The sequence below is a fragment of the Euprymna scolopes genome, chromosome 7 (genome assembly GCF_053919585.1).
Source record: "Euprymna scolopes isolate OS-2025 chromosome 7, ASM5391958v1, whole genome shotgun sequence".
Classification (NCBI taxonomy): Eukaryota; Metazoa; Mollusca; class Cephalopoda; order Sepiida; family Sepiolidae; genus Euprymna; species Euprymna scolopes.
This window is the reverse complement of record NC_136488.1, coordinates 93,824,811-93,845,137: the sequence shown is the minus strand read 5'-3', so window position 1 is coordinate 93,845,137 and position 20,327 is coordinate 93,824,811. Positions and strand designations below refer to the sequence as shown.

Sequence of the window (20,327 nt, the reverse complement as noted above, 5' to 3'; positions counted from 1 at the left end):
TTATTTGTTTTTGGACGACTTTTTCGAATCTGTGTATAGTAACCCCCCTCCCCCCACCATCAACCAAATATTAATTACTAACTCACATTTTTTAAAACAACAAAAAAAAAAAAAAGCATTTAGCGTTTCAACATTTTTGCTACGTTCGGCTTGATCCACTGATTGTTGGTCAAGTCCAAAACATGAATGATTGACAGAAACTCTCGAGGATCCAGATCAAATTCTGCAAGAGTACCATTTTTTCAGTTTCGCCTTCTTTTTCACTTTTTGCAGTGGATTGCTGTACTAATATAAGAAACATGCATTTTCTCTTTTATTAAATTTTTCCATTACACCAAATTGAGCCACTGCAACGCGTGGCAGGGTACAGCTAGTATGTATATATATATATATATATATATAGAGAGAGAGAGAGAGAGAGATAAAACACACACACACACACACATATACATATATATATATACTGAACTATTAAAAAAAAAATTCAAAAATGCGCAAAAATAACAATTTGGGGGGGGGGGTTCTGATATCAAGAATGTCCGCAATTAAAATCTGTCGTCCAAAAACTGGGAATAATTCTTTCTAGTTTGAAAATGGTTAGTTATTTTGACTCCAAGGATGCTGCTTATATCTATTCTGCATTATAGACATTATCTTAACTCATTCAAAACCCTTAATATTTAACTCCATTTTTGTATCTTAATACTGTATTTTTTTAAACCATTTTTTCTAATCCAAATTAATACAATTCTTTTTTTTTTTTTTTCTTTTTTACATAGGCATCACCACTTATCAAGGCCAAGAGGCCACCCGAGGATAACGGTTAAAGAGTGTACAGTAGAAATTAGACAATATAGTAATCGTTAGTAATGGAAATTCGGTAAATTTGTTAACAAGTGGGACAGCTCATCAAAAACTTGATTACGTTAGACTTGAACACAACCATATTGTAGTCAGCTGGAAAGCAGGAAAACGGAAGACAATTCCACAGGCGTGCAGTTCTAAGAAAGCTTTGTTCATGGAATCTACATTTAGGTTTAGGCACAGATAAAGAGTGGGGAAATTATTGATAGTGTTTTCAGCTAGACGAGTGTTTCTTGCTAAAGTTTGGCGAGGGGGGACCATAGACTGAAGCTCAGTCAAACACTTTCCATGAAAATAATACTACAGCAGAGACAAACTCGCAACATCTCTTCTGTGAGATAGAGGTTGCAGGGAAGAGAAAAGGATATCTCCTACGAGGCTACGAAGTCTATTTTAAACTCTATCAAGGCAGGACAAGTCCTTCCTAGCAGCTCCTGCCCAGATGTGGCAACAGTATTCCATCCTTGGACGTACCTGGCTCTTATATAGATAGAAAATTGCATCAGTCGCGAGATACCCGGATATCTTAGCATTAAATGAAACTAGTCTACACTCCTCAATCCCCTCTAACTCTTTAACATGACAGAATATCTCCCTCTCTGCCGTAAAAACTTGGATAGATGCATGCATGAGCTTTATTCAGAGCACCCTCCATTTAACTAGAGAGGGACATCTGGAATTAGATTATCAGGCCTTTATGTATTTTTAACTAGCCTTTCAACACTGCATTAGCTACTTACATTTTCTCTACCATTTTCCCTCAAGTCAGGACTGTACCCTAATTGATCAGGTCTCTGATATTATAGATGCAACACTCTTTAGATAGTAATGCACAAATACATGTGTTTCATTACTTTAATGTCCACCATAAAAATTGTCTTGGTTTCTCAGGTTGCACTGATGTAGCCAGACACTGTACTTATAGCTCATTTCCTCACAAAGTCATGTTTCTGACCCGCCTCCCAGATTGTGAACACCAGCAAGCTTCACTTCTAGACCTATTCCTTATCACAGTACCTGAGGATTGTGTGATTAATGCCCACAGTCCACTTTGAAACACAGACCACCTAGTGGTATCGGCTGACATCACACTTACATCCCAACCCTAAGGTGAGGAGTTATTGCTTAAAGCAACAAAGTACTACAAAAGGTCTACTGGGAAACCAGAGATACCACATAGACCAATATTTTTTTTCTTCCTACTGAACAGGGCACCAATGAGACAATCGAATAGTGCAAAACGGGCATTGAAGCACATATCCCCACATGGAAGTATTATAGCAAGCCCCACTCACTCTCTTGGTTCACTACAAATTGTGCAGCTGCCATTGCACAAAGACAGCATGTATTCCAATAGTTCATAGTCATAAGTCAAATACAAATAGGCAAAAATTTATAGATGCTAAAAATTATTGTGTGAAATAGCCAAACTCAAAAGGTAGCATGCTGAAAAACCAGGAAATGTATAGAATCATTGAAGATAGTAACTCGTGATTTCTGGAAAATTTATAATACTGTAGTGAATCAAGGACAATCAGAAGGTCACATGCACAGTAACTGAGAAGGTAGAACTGCTTGCCCAGCAATTCCCCTCAAACTTGGTGTCAACAAACAACTCCCTCCAAAACTTAAGGATTGAAACCACAATTGATCTGAATCTCATGTCCACAATATTTATAAAAAAGAAAAACTTAGACATCTCGAAGGCGTATGGGCCCGATCTCATCCCTGCTATACTAATTAAGCAATGCTCAGCCAAGCTAGCCCACATACTTTCCAAAGTCTATAACAAATGCCTTGCTGAATCTTGCTTCCCTACTAGTTGGAAACTGCCTATGTGGTACCAGTGTACAAGAATTCTGGTGAAAGGGCTAACCCTCTCAATTTTGCCCTATTAGTCTCCTCCTCTTTGATTAATGTCTCAAAGATTTTAGCAATCAAGCACTAGTTCACAACCTTGCAAGAGCTAATCTTCTCTCTGAAAAACAGTATGGGTTTAGGCAATGTCATTCTATTGCAGATATTCTAACGGTCATCTCTGAACGCACATACCATGCACCGGATAAGGCAGGCGAAGCCAGGGCTGTACCTCTCGATATATATAAGGCCTTTGACAAAGTCTGGCATGAAGGGCTGCTAATGAAAATTAAATTGTACAATATCACTGGACAAATACTAAATATAATTAGATCCTTTTTAGACAATAGGATCATCCAGATTGTCATTGATGAACGTACATCCAAATAGCATAACATTAATGTGGGAGTGCCTCAGAGGTCGATCCATGAACCACTACTATTGCCAATATTCATTAACGACCTCCCTGATAATATTGTGTCCAAGATGAGTATATTTGCTGATGACAATGCATAAGGGAAGAACAGATGTACACAAATCTAAGATAATGGCAGAATCATTAAAAAATTAACTCCAGACTGTAGTAGAGTTGGACCATAAAATGGATGGTAACATTTAATGCTAGTAAGACTAAGCTACCCTCCTTTAACAATTAAAAAAAAGCCTTACCAACCACCAATATCCAAATAACACTCCATCTGAGAATTCTTCCTTCAAACTCCTGTGCTTAACATTCACAAAAAATATGAACTGGAACAAATACATTGAGGACATTGTGACGGCTGCTATAAAGAAGGTGGGTTCCCTCTATCATGCTAGAAGATTATTCACACTTCAGTATCCTGTACTTCTACAAAATCACCATTCGTTCATGCACGGAGTATTGTTGCCACATCTGGTTTGGTGCATCTATCAATAGTCTCGCCCTCTTGGATAGGGTGCAAAAAAGAATCTCCAATCTAATAGGTCCCACTTTGTCAACTAAGCTCCAATCCCTGTTCCATGGCCACAATGTTGCATCCCTATGCCTGTTTTAGGAGTATTTTAATGGAATGTGCTTTGATGAACTCATTGTACTTGTCCTCCCCACTCCATACCCAACAAACTTGCTTAGCAACAAAATCACATTCCTTCACTGTTGAAGTCCCTAAATACTAAAAAGCTTTCTACTCTAACAGTTTCTTCCCTCAAACAGCTAGACTTTGGAATTCCCTTCCTGCTTCCGACGGTCCCAAATAGTAGCCCCTTATGTCCAAGTGACGATATATCTTTTTAGGAATGAATGCTAGTAAAAAGACTAAGCTTATTTCCTTTAATAATTACAAGAAACCTTCTCAACCACTGATTGCTTTGGCTAACGATACACTACCTGAAAGTAGTTCCTTCAAGCTCCTAGGCTATGCATTCACAAACATAAATTGGAATAAATACATTGAAGTTATTGTTAGGGCTGCTACGAAGAAGGTGGGCTCTCTCTCCTGTGCTAGAAGATTACTCACCTGAGAGTATTCTGTAGAAAGCCACTATTCGCTCATGTATTGAATATTGTCATCTGAACTGGTGCATTTGCCACTAATCTTTCGCTCCTAAATACGGTTCATAAAAGAATCTCAAACCTAATAGGTCTCGCTCTGTTGACCAAACTCCAACTTCTGTCCCATCACTGAAATGTAGCATTCCTGCAACTGTTTTACAAGTACTTTAATGGCAAGTGCTCGGATGAACTCAAAGCACTAGTACCCTCCTCAATGTAAATATCCCCGGCAAATAGCAAAATCCCACCCCTAAACTTTAGAGATGCCATAAAGCCTCTCTCAAACTGCTAGACTTTGGAATTCCCTCCCGGGCGCCTGCTTCCCTGACATGCAGAAATTTAAGTGTAATGTGGACAGACATCTTGCTGCCTACTACCTACATAGTATCTCTGCAAATCTGGTCCCAAATTGCAGCCTCTTACAACTTAGTGTCACGGTGCCTTGTTTGGGGTGAAGAGATATATATATATATATATATATATACACACACACTCGATTGTACTGTAGATGGACCTCTACAGATGAGTTTGATTATAGTAAATCATATTATAGAGAATAAGGCCTACTCTTTCCACTAGGCAGGTAATGACTGTACGAATGTACGGTGTGTCATATGTCAAAAACCTACTCAATCATAGGTATTATTCAGTGTTTTCTTTTTATACTTAAGCTTTTTAGTCGAGTTCACTACAGCAGGGAGAGAGGAATGGATTCATATCATTTTAAAGATTTATAGAGAATGAATCATCCAGCTTTTTTGCACTATTGTCTATTAGTCAGGTGCAGAGGTGCCATCAGGCATTTCAATGCACCCAGTGCTTGGCCTTGTTTCTTGACTAGAACAATGAATGCCATTCTACCATCTCTCTGGACAACTTGGAAACACTTGTTACTTAATTTCACATGATTAGTCTGGGCTGCTCTTCTTCTGACACACTGAAGTTACAGGTTTTACAGCTAGTCTGGCCGCTGTTTCCAACTGGTAGTAAAGAAATCTTAACACCAAGGGTTTTTTTTTTTTTTGGGGGGGGGGGGGTTACCATTTATCAAGGCCCAAAGGTCACTCAAGGATAAAGATTAACAAGCATATGGTAGTCCTCAGGACAACAGCATAGTAATCATTAGTGATGGAAATCGGGTATAGTTTGATTATATAAGGCGACATCTCAACAAAAACTTGTTTACATTAAACTTGAAGACAATTATGTAGTCAGCTGGAAAGCAGACCATGGAACAGAGTTCACAGGTGTGCAGTTAGTGGAAAGAAGCTTTGTTCATAGAATCTGCATTTAGATTTAAACACAGATAGAGTGGAGGAAATTGTTGGTAGTGTTTGTAGCTAGTCGAGTGGGGGTTTTTTGGTGAAAGTTTGGCAAAGGGCATAAATTGCAGCTCAGATGAGCACTTGCCATGAAAATAATGATAAAACAGACAGGCTTGCAATATCTTTTTTGAAGAAAGGAGAAAAGGGCATCACCTACTAGGTTTCAAAGCCAATTTTGAACTTTGCCAAGGCAGGGCAGAGTGCTCCGAGCAGCTCCTACCCAGATGTAGTAACAGTACTCTATCCTAGGACATACTTGACTCTTCTACAAGTATTGCATTGGTAGCAAAATATTTACTGGAGTGATAGAATGATCCTACCATTTTTCCAGCAATCTTAGCAACAGATTTGATGTACATGTTCCATTTAAGATCAGGAGTGTAAGTCATTCATTTCAATTGGGGGGGCAGATTGGAGTGGGGGGGGGTCAGACGGTTGATAATAGAAAAATAGAAGCTTGGTTTTGGATGCATTAAAATTAACCAGCCACCTTTTTCCCCATTGCACTATGTACTCAAAGTCAGAAGAGAGAGAATCAGAACTTGGTCATTACCAGCCTTTGAAGTGTTTCCATAGATGGCAGTATCATCTGCATAAAGGTCTACAAATGATCAAAGAATGTGATTTGGGAGATCATTGATGATTCTTCTAGGATAGAATATCCCAGAATAAAACTCTGAGGGACACCAATGTTTATTCTATGAGCTTCTGATTTGTGCCCATCAACGACTACTCTTATAAACCTATCAGAAAGAAAGGATTTAATAATTGCGGACATTTCCAAATATTTAGCAGGAAATAGTGTGAAATAGACCTTTATGCCATACCCTATCAAAAGCCTTTGATATGTCAAAAGCAACTCTATAAACGAAGCCCTATCCAGAGATTCACTAATTCTATGTGATATTACAGTTAGCACATCAGCTATAAATCTAGCAGAATGTAAACCATATTGAGTGCCACAGAGTAGGTTATTCTTGTTGAGATGGTTGACCATTTCTCTATCACAGATTCAGAACACACAGCAGACTGATTACTCTGCATCGAGAAACAGATGACCAATCTCCAGAATTTTCAAATACAGGGTGTTGAGAAGCAAGTCTCCTTAAAGCAACATTTAAACAGTTTTGTAAGTAGGAGAGCTAATTCTGGTTGAAGCTATTTAAGCAATAGGATTGGAATGCCATCAAAGACGGTTGCTTTACTGAAATCAAGGTTTTTGATAAGTTTCGCAATATCTTGCAGATATTTGTATTCATATTATTTTGATTCATTGGACTACTGTTCTCATCTTGTGATTTTCACAATGTTTTGGTCGATGTAACCTCCGACCTTCAGGTCTATCTTGTTGAACTCGCAAAAGTACCCGTCGTTGACTGGGTTCAAAAACAGCCGACAGAAAATGGACCCTGATTTATGAAAGTATGATAGATTATGAAAAGGAAGGGCTGTAAAGAAATAGCTTCGAATTTGGGGGTATCAAAACCAAAGCAAAATATGATGAAAGTAAAAATAAAATAGATAAACCCCATAATTTATTATACCATACATGTTCACACTGAAACACTTATCACAATATTCTGTGGATCTATATTAAGAAACCTTGTTAAACTTTGCGACATATTTCCATTCTATGGAGGTCAAGCGTGAACGAACACCCCATAATTTTATTATCCCACATTTCTTCAAACTGAAACATAATTATCAAAGTATACTTATGCAGATAGACCTGAAGTTTGTGCCTATTTCTATTCTATGGAAGCCAGGCGCGAACAGACCCCACAATTTTATTATACCATCCCTATTTAAGTTAAAACATACTTATCAAAGTATTCTTATGTACATCTGTATCAAAAACACGTTTTTTTTTTCTTAATTTTTAAATTTTTTATTTCCATACTTTGTGAGCCAGGCACGAACGCAGACCCCACAATTTTAATGAACCACCGTTCTGCCAGATCAAACATACCCATTCCTGTGTCTCGATACATCTATCATTATATGTAATCAGTTTTTTAAAATAGTTAACCATATAGAAGCCTATTCGTGACCAGACACACAGACATTCAGCTTTATATTATAGATATATAGCAACGTTTTATTTATTACTTGCATATAGTATCTATTGTTTATAATTAATGGTTCCCATATCGTATTACATTCTATAATAGGTCTACTTAGTAATTGGTTATTCCCCAGCATATGTGCTACTTCTTTCAGTTGTCTTACTCTACCGTTCTTCTGTCTATAATTTTTACTTCGTCCCATAATGGTAGATTGTTTCCCTTTTCCTTCCAGATATGGTCAGCTATACCCGATTCTTCAGTCTCCACGTTCTACTGCTTTTCGATGTTCTTCTAACAGTACTTTCAGTAGATGGCAGGTTTCACCTTTGTATAGTTTCCATATTTACATGGGATTTTATATACACAGTTCTTAGTCATAATTTTTTCTGTAGAGAACTTGACTCTCACAAGCTGTTTCCGGAGAGTTGAATCACTCCTGAATACTGTCCTGATGTCATATGGATTACATGTTCGTTGAAGTTTTTCAGACAAGCCTACAAACTGGTGAGATTCTTAGTCGTGTCCTTTTGTGTCTAATTTAGATTTCTTGGAGCTGATGCTCTCTGGATATTTGTTTCGGTAGAGGATTGTCTCTTAAACTGTCCATCTTCTTATATGCACTGCTGTTATTATATATTGCTTTTACTCGGTGTTCTACGATTCCTCTCCTTACATTATATGAATGGTGGGAGTTGAAATTTAGGTATGATCCAGTGAAAGTTGGCTTTCTGTATACAGATGACAAACCCCTGACCTGTGCGGGTTATCAGCACATCTAGGAACGATAATTTATGTTTTTTTTCTATCGTGAAGTTTATAGTTGGATGGCTCGAGTTCAGTCAAGTAACGTTTCACTATCTTCCTGATGGGGCCAGAGTATGAATGTGTCATCTACATATCGCAACCACATCATTGGCTTTAGTGGTGCTGATCCTAATGCCATTTTTTCAAAGTATTCCATGTATGCACTGGCCAGTACTGGGGACAAAAGGTGATCCCATCACTAGACCTTATTCCTGCCGATATATATCAGATCCCATCACGAAGTATGTAGTTTCTACAGAGGTCAACATCTCCATTATGTTGTCAATTGGGATGCAAGTGGATTCTTTCAGTGAGACATCAGATTCCAGCTTATCCCTTACAAATATCAGGGTCTCATCAGTGTGTACTGTCGTGAACAGACTCACTACATCTAGACTCACCATATAGTTAGAATGAATGGAAGCATTGTTTATTATTTTCACAAACACCTACAACACCGAGCAAAAGCAATCTGTAGTAGCAGCAGTGCATATCAGGAGGAGATGAACAGTTTAGGAGAGAATCCTCTACCGAAACAACTATCCAGAGAGCATAACAGCTCCAAGAAATCTAAATTAGACACAAAAGGACACCACTCAGAAACTCACCAGTTTGTATACCATATATGAAGGGCTTGTTTGAAAAACTTCAATGAATATGTAATCCATATGACATCAGGACAGTATTCAGGAGTGTTTCAACTCTCCGGAAACAGCTTTTGAGAGTCAAATCCCCTACAGAAAAAAATCATAACTAAGAACTGTGTCTATGAAATCCCATGTAAATGTGGAACACTATAAAAAGGTGAAATGTGTCGTCCACTGAAAGTATAGTTAGAAGAACACTGAAAAGCTGTAGTATGTGGAGAGACTGAAAAATCGGGTATAGCTGACCATATCTGGAAGGAAAAGGGAAACCATCTACCATTATGGGATGAAGTAAAAATTATAGACAGAAGAATGGTAGAGTAAGACAACTGAAAGAAGTAGCACACATGCTGGGGAATAACCAATTACTAAGTAGTCCTAGTATAGAGTTTAATACGATATGGGAACCATTAATTATAAACAATAGATACTATATACAAGTAATAAATAAAATATTAGAGTATATATATATATATATATATATATATATATATAATTTAAAGGAGATTAGAATAATAGTCTAAAGAGCTAAGTGTATTTTAATGTAATAGTGAAATTACTAGTTTAATTAAAATACAGGAAATGCTCGTTGTAATTTAGATATATAATAAGCTCGATAGTTAAATGTCCTAGAGCTAATTCAATATTAAGTAATGTGATTTATAATTTAAAAGTTTTAAAATTTTTAAAATTTAAAAATCAAAATTTAATTAAATTAAAAATCAGTTTCATAAGAAGGAACAACAACAAAGTCAATTATCTGTACGATCGTTTCGGAAATCCGTGCTTTTTATTTGTGGTATACATGAAGTCACGTAGAATAATTATACATAGTTTTTTTGGTAAGCACGGTCTCCTCATCAGCAAATTTAGGAGGATTTCTATTGAATTGAAAAGACACCAAAAATAAACCTAGCATTAAAAGTAAGGCAGATGAATCTGAAAAATTGAAGTAAAAGGTTTGGATATAAAATTTATAAGAAAATTAATAAGGAAATTGGTATAGGTTAGAGATAGAAATGAGTAGAAAAAATATATATATTTTTGAATTTACATAATAAATTTGATTTAAAATATATATATAATTACCTTTTGGTTTTCCTTTTTTTGAAATCAGGAACTGTATTTAAAGTAGTCATTTAGATGTTTGCTATAGCTTTTTATTTTATTGAATGATGAATTTTAAAAGGGCGACGCTCGTGCAGTAAATTGTTTCCGTTAGCGTATTTGATTTAGAGACGCTACAGTTAATATCTATAGAGAGAGAGGTTTTTTTTTTTTTTTTTTTTTTTTTTTTTTTGCAAGTTTTTAAGGGGAGATAATTGTCATGGCTTTATTTATTATTTGATTTACGAGTCTAAGGGCGGTAATTGGTTTAACTTAATTTATTAAAAAAAAAAAAAAAAAAAAAAAAAAAAATCTATTTTTACTAATGAGTAATTTTTAATGATTTAAGGTGGTTTATATTTATTAAATTTAAACCAACGTTTATGATTACACGATAGAAGCTCGTGTCTTGAATTTACTAGTTTGGTTGTGCTTTTTATATCTTCATATTTTAAAATTTTTACGGTTTCTTTTGTACATAATGTACAAAATTTATCTCCTGGTTTATATGATTTGCAAGTCTCAACTATTTGCCATTTTAAGTTGAAAGAAATATTGCTATTTTTTAGTTGCCAAATATAGTTGGATAGAGTAGTTTGGTTTGATAGAGAGTTATTTTTAAAAGAATGTTTGTGCGTTGAAATTCTATGTTTTATTGGGCCAGATGTGGAACCAATATATATTACCTCTTGATTATTATGATTATTTTCCGTTAGGTCTATTGTTGGATTATAATGTGGTGGGTTGGTTAATAATTGATCGGTAGATTGATTTAAGTTGGTGTTATTATTTAATTCGGTAGTTGAGTTATGGCTGTTGATAGGTTCTTGTATATTTGGAGTTTTTGATACTGTGCAGCTATAGATAACATTTTTAATTTTACATGAGCCTTGTAGGGGACATTTATTTTTTCTTCTACAGTTACAGTCCGATGTATTTTGTATAGTTGCATTTTGTAGTTTATTAATTTTATTATTATTAGAGCTAATTATTTTCTGATGAAGGTTAGGCATAGTAGAGTAAGAGACTTTAATTGTGTTCTTATTGAAAATCTTATTATATCTATGGGGGGCTTTAAAGTTCTTATCTAATATTTTAAAAAATTCTCTAGCTATGTTTGTTTCTAGGTTTTTGGAATACGGGGGGTTGAACCATAGGATCTCCTTGTGTCTATTCTTACGTTTGCGGGTTTTAGTTTGTTGTTTATTTATATTATTATCTAATATTTGTAGTTTGGTTTTATCTTTTTTTGTCTCCTGGTTATTTTTCTTAACTCGTATACGGGAAGACATTGCCATATTATATGTTATTACGCTTTTAATAGGTTTATTTTTAATGCAGTTTATGTTTCTATCATTTTCATTTATGAATTTAATTTGTGAATTATATCCAGAGTTTTTAAGGGCTTCATTATAGTATTTTTCATTTTTGGTAAATATTGATTTAAATCAATATTTACCAAAAATGAAAAATACTATAATGAAGCCCTTAAAAACTCTGGATATAATTCACAAATTAAATTCATAAATGAAAATGATAGAAACATAAACTGCATTAAAAATAAACCTATTAAAAGCGTAATAACATATAATATGGCAATGTCTTCCCGTATACGAGTTAAGAAAAATAACCAGGAGACAAAAAAAGATAAAACCAAACTACAAATATTAGATAATAATATAAATAAACAACAAACTAAAACCCGCAAACGTAAGAATAGACACAAGGAGATCCTATGGTTCAACCCCCCGTATTCCAAAAACCTAGAAACAAACATAGCTAGAGAATTTTTTAAAATATTAGATAAGAACTTTAAAGCCCCCCATAGATATAATAAGATTTTCAATAAGAACACAATTAAAGTCTCTTACTCTACTATGCCTAACCTTCATCAGAAAATAATTAGCTCTAATAATAATAAAATTAATAAACTACAAAATGCAACTATACAAAATACATCGGACTGTAACTGTAGAAGAAAAAATAAATGTCCCCTACAAGGCTCATGTAAAATTAAAAATGTTATCTATAGCTGCACAGTATCAAAAACTCCAAATATACAAGAACCTATCAACAGCCATAACTCAACTACCGAATTAAATAATAACACCAACTTAAATCAATCTACCGATCAATTATTAACCAACCCACCACATTATAATCCAACAATAGACCTAACGGAAAATAATCATAATAATCAAGAGGTAATATATATTGGTTCCACATCTGGCCCAATAAAACATAGAATTTCAACGCACAAACATTCTTTTAAAAATAACTCTCTATCAAACCAAACTACTCTATCCAACTATATTTGGCAACTAAAAAATAGCAATATTTCTTTCAACTTAAAATGGCAAATAGTTGAGACTTGCAAATCATATAAACCAGGAGATAAATTTTGTACATTATGTACAAAAGAAACCGTAAAAATTTTAAAATATGAAGATATAAAAAGCACAACCAAACTAGTAAATTCAAGACACGAGCTTCTATCGTGTAATCATAAACGTTGGTTTAAATTTAATAAATATAAACCACCTTAAATCATTAAAAATTACTCATTAGTAAAAATAGATTTTTTTTTTTTTTTTTTTTTTTTTTTTTAATAAATTAAGTTAAACCAATTACCGCCCTTAGACTCGTAAATCAAATAATAAATAAAGCCATGACAATTATCTCCCCTTAAAAACTTGCAAAAAAAAAAAAAAAAAAAAAAAAAAAAAACCTCTCTCTCTATAGATATTAACTGTAGCGTCTCTAAATCAAATACGCTAACGGAAACAATTTACTGCACGAGCGTCGCCCTTTTAAAATTCATCATTCAATAAAATAAAAAGCTATAGCAAACATCTAAATGACTACTTTAAATACAGTTCCTGATTTCAAAAAAAGGAAAACCAAAAGGTAATTATATATATATTTTAAATCAAATTTATTATGTAAATTCAAAAATATATATATTTTTTCTACTCATTTCTATCTCTAACCTATACCAATTTCCTTATTAATTTTCTTATAAATTTTATATCCAAACCTTTTACTTCAATTTTTCAGATTCATCTGCCTTACTTTTAATGCTAGGTTTATTTTTGGTGTCTTTTCAATTCAATAGAAATCCTCCTAAATTTGCTGATGAGGAGACCGTGCTTACCAAAAAAACTATGTATAATTATTCTACGTGACTTCATGTATACCACAAATAAAAAGCACGGATTTCCGAAACGATCGTACAGATAATTGACTTTGTTGTTGTTCCTTCTTATGAAACTGATTTTTAATTTAATTAAATTTTGATTTTTAAATTTTAAAAATTTTAAAACTTTTAAATTATAAATCACATTACTTAATATATATATATATATATATATATATATATGTGTGTGTTAATAATTAGTAAGAAATAGTGATATTTACAACTAGAAATAAAATAGGTTTAAGGCTCCTAAAATTCATACTAGAACTGTCCACAAGGACCCATGGCACAGTGATTAGAGTACTTGGAAAAATTAATTGTAAAAAGTGATATTCTCCTGATTGGTTGGTTGGTTCTTTTTGTTTTATGGCATATCAACCCTTTTCGGGTTATTTAATGCCAAATCCAAAGATTTTTAAGAAAAATTTTTTAATAGAATATATTTGTTGTTTTCAAATCAGTTTCTATTTAACCCATAGTTGGGACCCTAACAGGTACTACCACTCTGGGTCAGAGTGGACCTGGGAGCAATGGTAATTAAAGGGTGGCTCCACACTCCCCAAAGCCCGCAAGCTGGGCCCTCACCACTGGATATAGTTTAAGGTCATATCCAGGACCGATATTCTCCTGAAGATTCAATCCTCAGTGTGGGCGACCAAAAAGTACAAGTACGTATTACTTAGGACCTCTAGTCGGTCATGACTGATGGAACAAGTGCACGCTACCCCCGTGAAGTAAATAAAGGGTTCTGCTCGAAATTCCATTCAAAATTCCTCAAGTTCGCCAAGATATACCTGAGGAAGGTCGGAGGTTACATCCACAGAAATGTGAAAATCACACTCCAAATGAGAACAGTAGTCCCATGAATCAAAATACAAATAACTAATCCTCATCTCAAAAATTTAAAAATGTCAGATATTTGTATGTTGTATAGTGTTTTCAGTCACAGGAGGAAATACAGAGGTTAAGCGGACCTGATCGCAAAGAGTAGAATCTGCTGCAAAGTTCTTAGCAAAGAGTTTGGCTTTATCAGATGCTAACTAGGATGGAGAACATACTTGTTTTAGACTCCATTATTTGTCAAAACTTGTGGGAATTAAACCACTGCTCCGCTATTTTAGACTTGACGGACTGAGCATATGTCTCACATTCTTTATTACTTTTTGGCAGTGGTTGCTGGCAGTCCTGAAGGCAATTTTAGTTTCAGTGTGCAATTGCAGCAATGCATTCTGAAATGAACTACAGCTGGCCGTTAAGTTTTTGTTGGTAATTCTCGGAGGGTACAAAGTCTATACCGATAGTTAACCAGTCGATTAATTTTGAGTGACTGTTCTATGAACAATTGAATAATATCGGAATAACTATAGTACCATATCACAAAGCTCTCATAGATAAGGACTGCTAATAGTCTACTTGTATGAACTTTTTTCAGACATTGAAAAAATGCCAACTTTGTTTTGTTTTTTTGCCCCTTCTTATTGTTCTTATATAGACTGGATTGGACAAACTAGACCCCCCCCCCCCAATCAAATTGCCTCCTCCCTTGAGGCTCTCTTTCACAAATTTATTAGAACTTAGAAGTAACCGGGACATAGAATCCTAATCTATACCCCTCAATTTCCTTTAGTAATCTTAATATGTCAGGATGCCTCCTACTATCATAAAGGCTGACAAGCATATTAACAGGCTGAATGTCTATATGTAACACTGACCCCCTTAATTAGTGAATTTAGTCTACAATCAGGTGCACATGTGCTTTAGATTAACCATACAGTGACTTGTATTTTCTATAGTTCTCTTTTGACCCAGGACTGTAGTTTACTTGAGTATCTCCGATGAATGCCAGATACATATTTAGGGATTTATGTCCACGACAGAGAAACAGCTGGTAAGAGCAGGCATAATTTTTCTATTGCATATTCCTTCTCAAAAACTGAATTTCCAAACCCTTTCCTAGATCATGAAAAACAGCAAGCCTTATTTCTCAACTTATTTTTGACAACGCTACCAGAAGCTTGTGTTATGGTTGTCCATAGCCCACTTGAGAATGCTGATCACCTTGTGATAATGGCTGACATCACCTTAAATCTCCGACTACTAAATTGAAGTGCTGTGACTTAAAACAATGAAAGATTTCCAAACTTTCTGTTGGTAATATCTTAGAGATTTCAGATGCCTCATGAAATTAAATTTTCTTTTGCCCTGCTGAACAATATGTAAATGAGGCAACAGAATGGATCAAAACAGACATTGAAGCAAATGTCCCGACACAAATTCTATAGCAAATTTCATTCTCCAAATGATTTATTCCAACCTGTGCAATGTTATTGAGCATAACCAGCAAGCATTCTACTATTTCAACTACAATGTCAGTTACACATCGATAAATCATTGTAAAAGTGTAATAGTCGCAGGTGAATGTAAGTATACCGAGAAGAAAGCACATCAAGTCGCAAAAATTAGGAACTCATGATTTCTGGAAAGTAACTATGGGCCATCAACAATTCCACACTATTGTACCACCATGTTGCTTGCATGGCAAGGGATAAGGCTTAACTTCTTGCTAATGGTTCACCATAAACTCCATATTAGACTCCGAACTACTCCCTCACAAATCTTTTACTACAGACAAAAACTACACTTGATCTGATCATCACTCCTCTTGTCCTAAATATTAAAAACTTTTTTTTAAACTTGGTACTTCCAATTCATGTGGACTTGATATACTAATGAAAAATTCATAGGTCGACCTTGCCAACAAATGCTTTACCAAATCCCATTTCTCTGACAGCTGGAAAATTGCCTTTGCCATATCAGTGTAATGTTATAGTTTGAATGACAACCATGACATAAAAACTGACTATTCAGAATCAAAGTTTGATATCAGCTTTGTCAGCTTAAATGCTATTTGGGTCCAACTTTTTTTAATCTCATAAAATAACTTTATGTTACTGTTAGATAAATAAATAGCATATTTCCTATATATTAAACACTTAATATCTAATGCTGTACATACTAACCGGTTGCCTGCAGAACTAACGAGAACAATCCATCTTGTAAGCAATTCAAACAAAACTAATTTCAAATCCTATAGCAAATGAAAATATGCCAAAATTTTAATGGCTGTTCTTCATTATTTGTCTTTTTCTGAATGATTTTTAAAATGGCGTTCATCTACTTCCCCATCCAGATTTCATTCTCACCGACATGAAAACAAAAATTCTGACAGCTTATGGATTAACCTAAATGAGACAATACTTAATGAATTCACAATTTTGAACTTCATCCGGCTCTGGCTCACTTGACCTTCACATTGATCAACAATAAGCTTGCTTTCAAAATTGGATAATTATCCGCTTCTAAAGTATTAACTGATTGTGCAGTTATTCTTCGAAGGGTTTAACTTCAATAATGCCAGTCAATGAGTATATTAAAATGTTACTTCCGAGTATAATAATCATGTTGACAAATAAAGACCTAAATCAACTTCTGTGGCCCACATGTAAACAGTTTTTTTTTTTTTTTTACACAGGCATCAGCATATTATCAAGGCCAAGAGGTACCTCGTGGATAACGGTTAAAGAGTGTACAGTAGAAATTGGAAATATAGTAATCATTAGTAATGAAAATTCGGTAAATTTGTTAACTTATATGGAATGGCTCATCAAGAACTTGTTTACGTTAGACTTGAAGACAACCATATTGTAGTCAGCTGGAAAGCAGGAAAACGGAAGACAATTTCACAGGCGTGCAGTTCTAAGAAACAAGCTTTGTTCATGGAATTTACATTTAGGTTTAGGCACAGATAAAGAGTGGGGGAATTATTGATAGTGTTTTCAGCTAGACGAGTGTTTCTTGCTAAAGTTTGGCGAGGGGGGACCATAGACTGAAGCTCAGTCGAACACTTTCCATGAAAATAACGATACATCAGAGACAAACTCGCAACATCTCTTCTGTGAGATAGAGGTTGCAGGGAAGAGAAAAGTACATCTCCTACAAAGCTACGAAGTCTATTTTGAACTCTATCAAGGCAGGACAAGTCCTGCTGCCCAGATGTGGCAACAGTATTCCATCCTTGGACGTACCTGGCTCTTATATAGATAGAGAATTGTATCAGCAGTGAGATATCTACTGGATCGATAGAAAGATCCCACCATTTTTCCAGCAGCCTTGGCAACAGATTTGATGTACGTGTTCCATTTAAGATCAGGAGTAACAGTCAAGCCCAGAAGCTTGTAAAAACTTGAGGCCTCCTCAAGACGAGAGCCATTCATTTCAATTGATGCCAGATGTGGATCAGAATGTTGATGTAAAGAGAGAAGCTTGGTTTTAGATGCATTAAAAGTAACCAGCAACTCCTTTCCCCATTGTACCATGTTTCTTCCTGGTTTTACCTTGTTGAAAGAAAATCCATGCTTCACTTCTGAGGATCGGGTAATATTAAATTACAGTACAGTGTTACAGCTAAATGTATTATGTTACTTAGGTATCCTGCACTCAACAAAGACTAAAGTGTATTTATTTGTATATAAATAAATACATATACTATATCTAGTTGGAGTAAAGTAAGTGCCTTTCCTCTAGTCCTCGGATGAAACTGTTTCAAGTGGTGAGGGGAAGTGAGATAGCAAATAGTAAGTCAAACAACCATCTCACATGGTAATTGAGCATAATATGGTAGCTTAACTTTTCAACATGTCACTAGGGGGTGCCTGCATCCCTCAATTGAGGTAATGAAGTACAAAATGGAAACAATACCACCGCTTTTCTCCCAAACTGTTTACTTATATATTTAGGCAAAATATTGAGATATATTGTGTAAATATATTTATGTTTTAACATATATTACCAGAAATATGAAAAAAACTATGAATGTATCACAAAATATCGTTTTGAATTTGTAAACTTTTTTTTATCAATTTTTATTTTATTTTTTGGCAAACACTTTAGATATTTTAAAAATATATCTATTTACAGAAACATGAAAAAACAATGAACGTAAAAAAAACGTAACTACATTTAAAAAAAAAAAGGAAAAACTGATAACAAATTTACAAAGAATCTTATTAGAATTCGAAACAAAGTTTCACGTTTCTATAAATATATTTTCCAAATATCTAGATAAATTAAACGAACACTTTAAAAAAAAAAAAAAAAAGAAGACTTTTCTAAGCTGAAACACAATGCAGCACATTGATAGCTTTTTTAAATTTCTGCAAATAAATATATTTTTTAAATATCTAAACAATTTGCCAATATATATAACATTAACTTGAATAAAAAATTATTAAAAAAAGATATGCAATAAAAAATGAGTAATAATAAATAAGTAAGCAGTTTTGGAGAAAAGCGGGAGATACTGTTTCCATTTTATGCTTCCGTGCCTCAATTGTGAAATGCGGGCGTCATCTAACGACGTGTTTGAAAGTTACTATGTTACGTTTAATTACCCCTCACACTTTCCCTACCAACTGAAATACATTGAAAAAAATTTTTTAAATCCACTATAAAAAAAAGACTATGGTGAGTGCTTAACTTTGGCAATCCAGCAAGAACTAGTGTATTGACAGGATTATGCTACAATGTGTGCATGTGATTTCATCGACACAAAGGCTTAAGTTATATCTCAATAGTGTATAAGTAAAGCTCTTAATTTAATGTCATGAAACCCTACTTAATTCAAGGAACAAACTTCCATCTATTCACCAAAAAGCTTACTAGCATACAATTGTTTCTCCCTTTCTCAACAAATTTTCATGGTATATAAAATATCAACTGTTTTTCTCTAGGTTTCATCAGTGCATAAAAGTTCAGCAATCTAATTGATGTACATTTGGTTTTCATTTATTTCTGACAAAGCCTCCAAGAAAAATTGATATTCTGAATATATGGAAATGTAATTGTATTATAGACAAGTTGAAATTAGATTATTGTTTAAAATAAGTAATGTTTTAATAAATCCATGAAATTGAAATTAAAAACTTAAACCAAACTTACATCGCTGTTTTCATATAATGGGTCTTGAAACTCTTTTGGAACTTGATCTGCATAAGCCCGATGGAGTAACCAGAGCAAAGAAAGGCGCAGCTTAGCCTGAAAGGAAATTAAAATAATATTAAGATGGAGAGAAGAAAAAAAAATAAATAAAAAGTGAGAAAAAAAATAAAATTCAGCTAAATAGCGACAAAAAATTGAGGTAAAGCTCTAACAATTAGGCAAAAATGTGTTTTTTTTAAAGGAAAACTAACAAACAAAATTCATGAGAAACTCTAGCAATCTATGTAAAAATCCGTTTTTTTTTTTCTATATATCCATCTATCTATGTATGCATAATAAAAAAAAATGGGGGAAAAAAAACGAAAAAAAAAAAAAAAACGATGGTTTTGTGCCTAATTTATTTTCAATTATTGTATAATTTTCCGAATTAGATTTAAAAATCTAATGTATACATAATTAAAGGATTAAATTTAACATTTTTTTATTTTTAAATCTAAATAGGCAAGAGAAAGCAAAGTATACACACAAACAGCACATTAAGAATAGCAATTGAGCCTGTAATCACCATCTTGTGTTTACGAGTATTTATAAACATACACATGTGAGAGTTGGTTGTTGAACTGATATGCAAACCAACATTGGATTATTTGATTTGATACAGACTGTATATGACTATTATGTCCAAGTGGCAATATGCCTTGTTAGGGATGAACATGAGTAATATATATATAACTTGTTTTGGAGTATTCAGGCTATAGTTTTTATTTTTGATATTATTTCACAATGTTTTAATCGATTCAACCTTCAGATGTTTTGTCAGAAATCTAGAAATAAACCATTTATTTAATCCACTGGGTTAGAGTGCTGTTCCTTCAACTACGATCATGTACAAGTTTTGTTTGAGTAATTCTTGATGTTCTTAATATCACC

At 34.0% G+C, this 20,327-nt stretch overlaps 1 protein-coding gene across 9 annotated transcripts in view; it reads right to left on the bottom strand.

Annotated features, from left to right (window-relative positions):
* Positions 1-20,327, bottom strand: part of LOC145279835 (calmodulin-regulated spectrin-associated protein 2-like) — a 273,839-nt gene that overhangs the window by 136,694 nt on the left and 116,818 nt on the right. For all 9 annotated transcript variants that reach the window (XM_080131267.1, XM_080131269.1, XM_080131268.1 and 6 more), the window contains exon 2: positions 19,398-19,493. In XM_080131267.1, the coding sequence (XP_079987393.1) occupies positions 19,398-19,493 (96 nt within the window). The remainder of the gene's footprint in view (positions 1-19,397; positions 19,494-20,327) is intronic.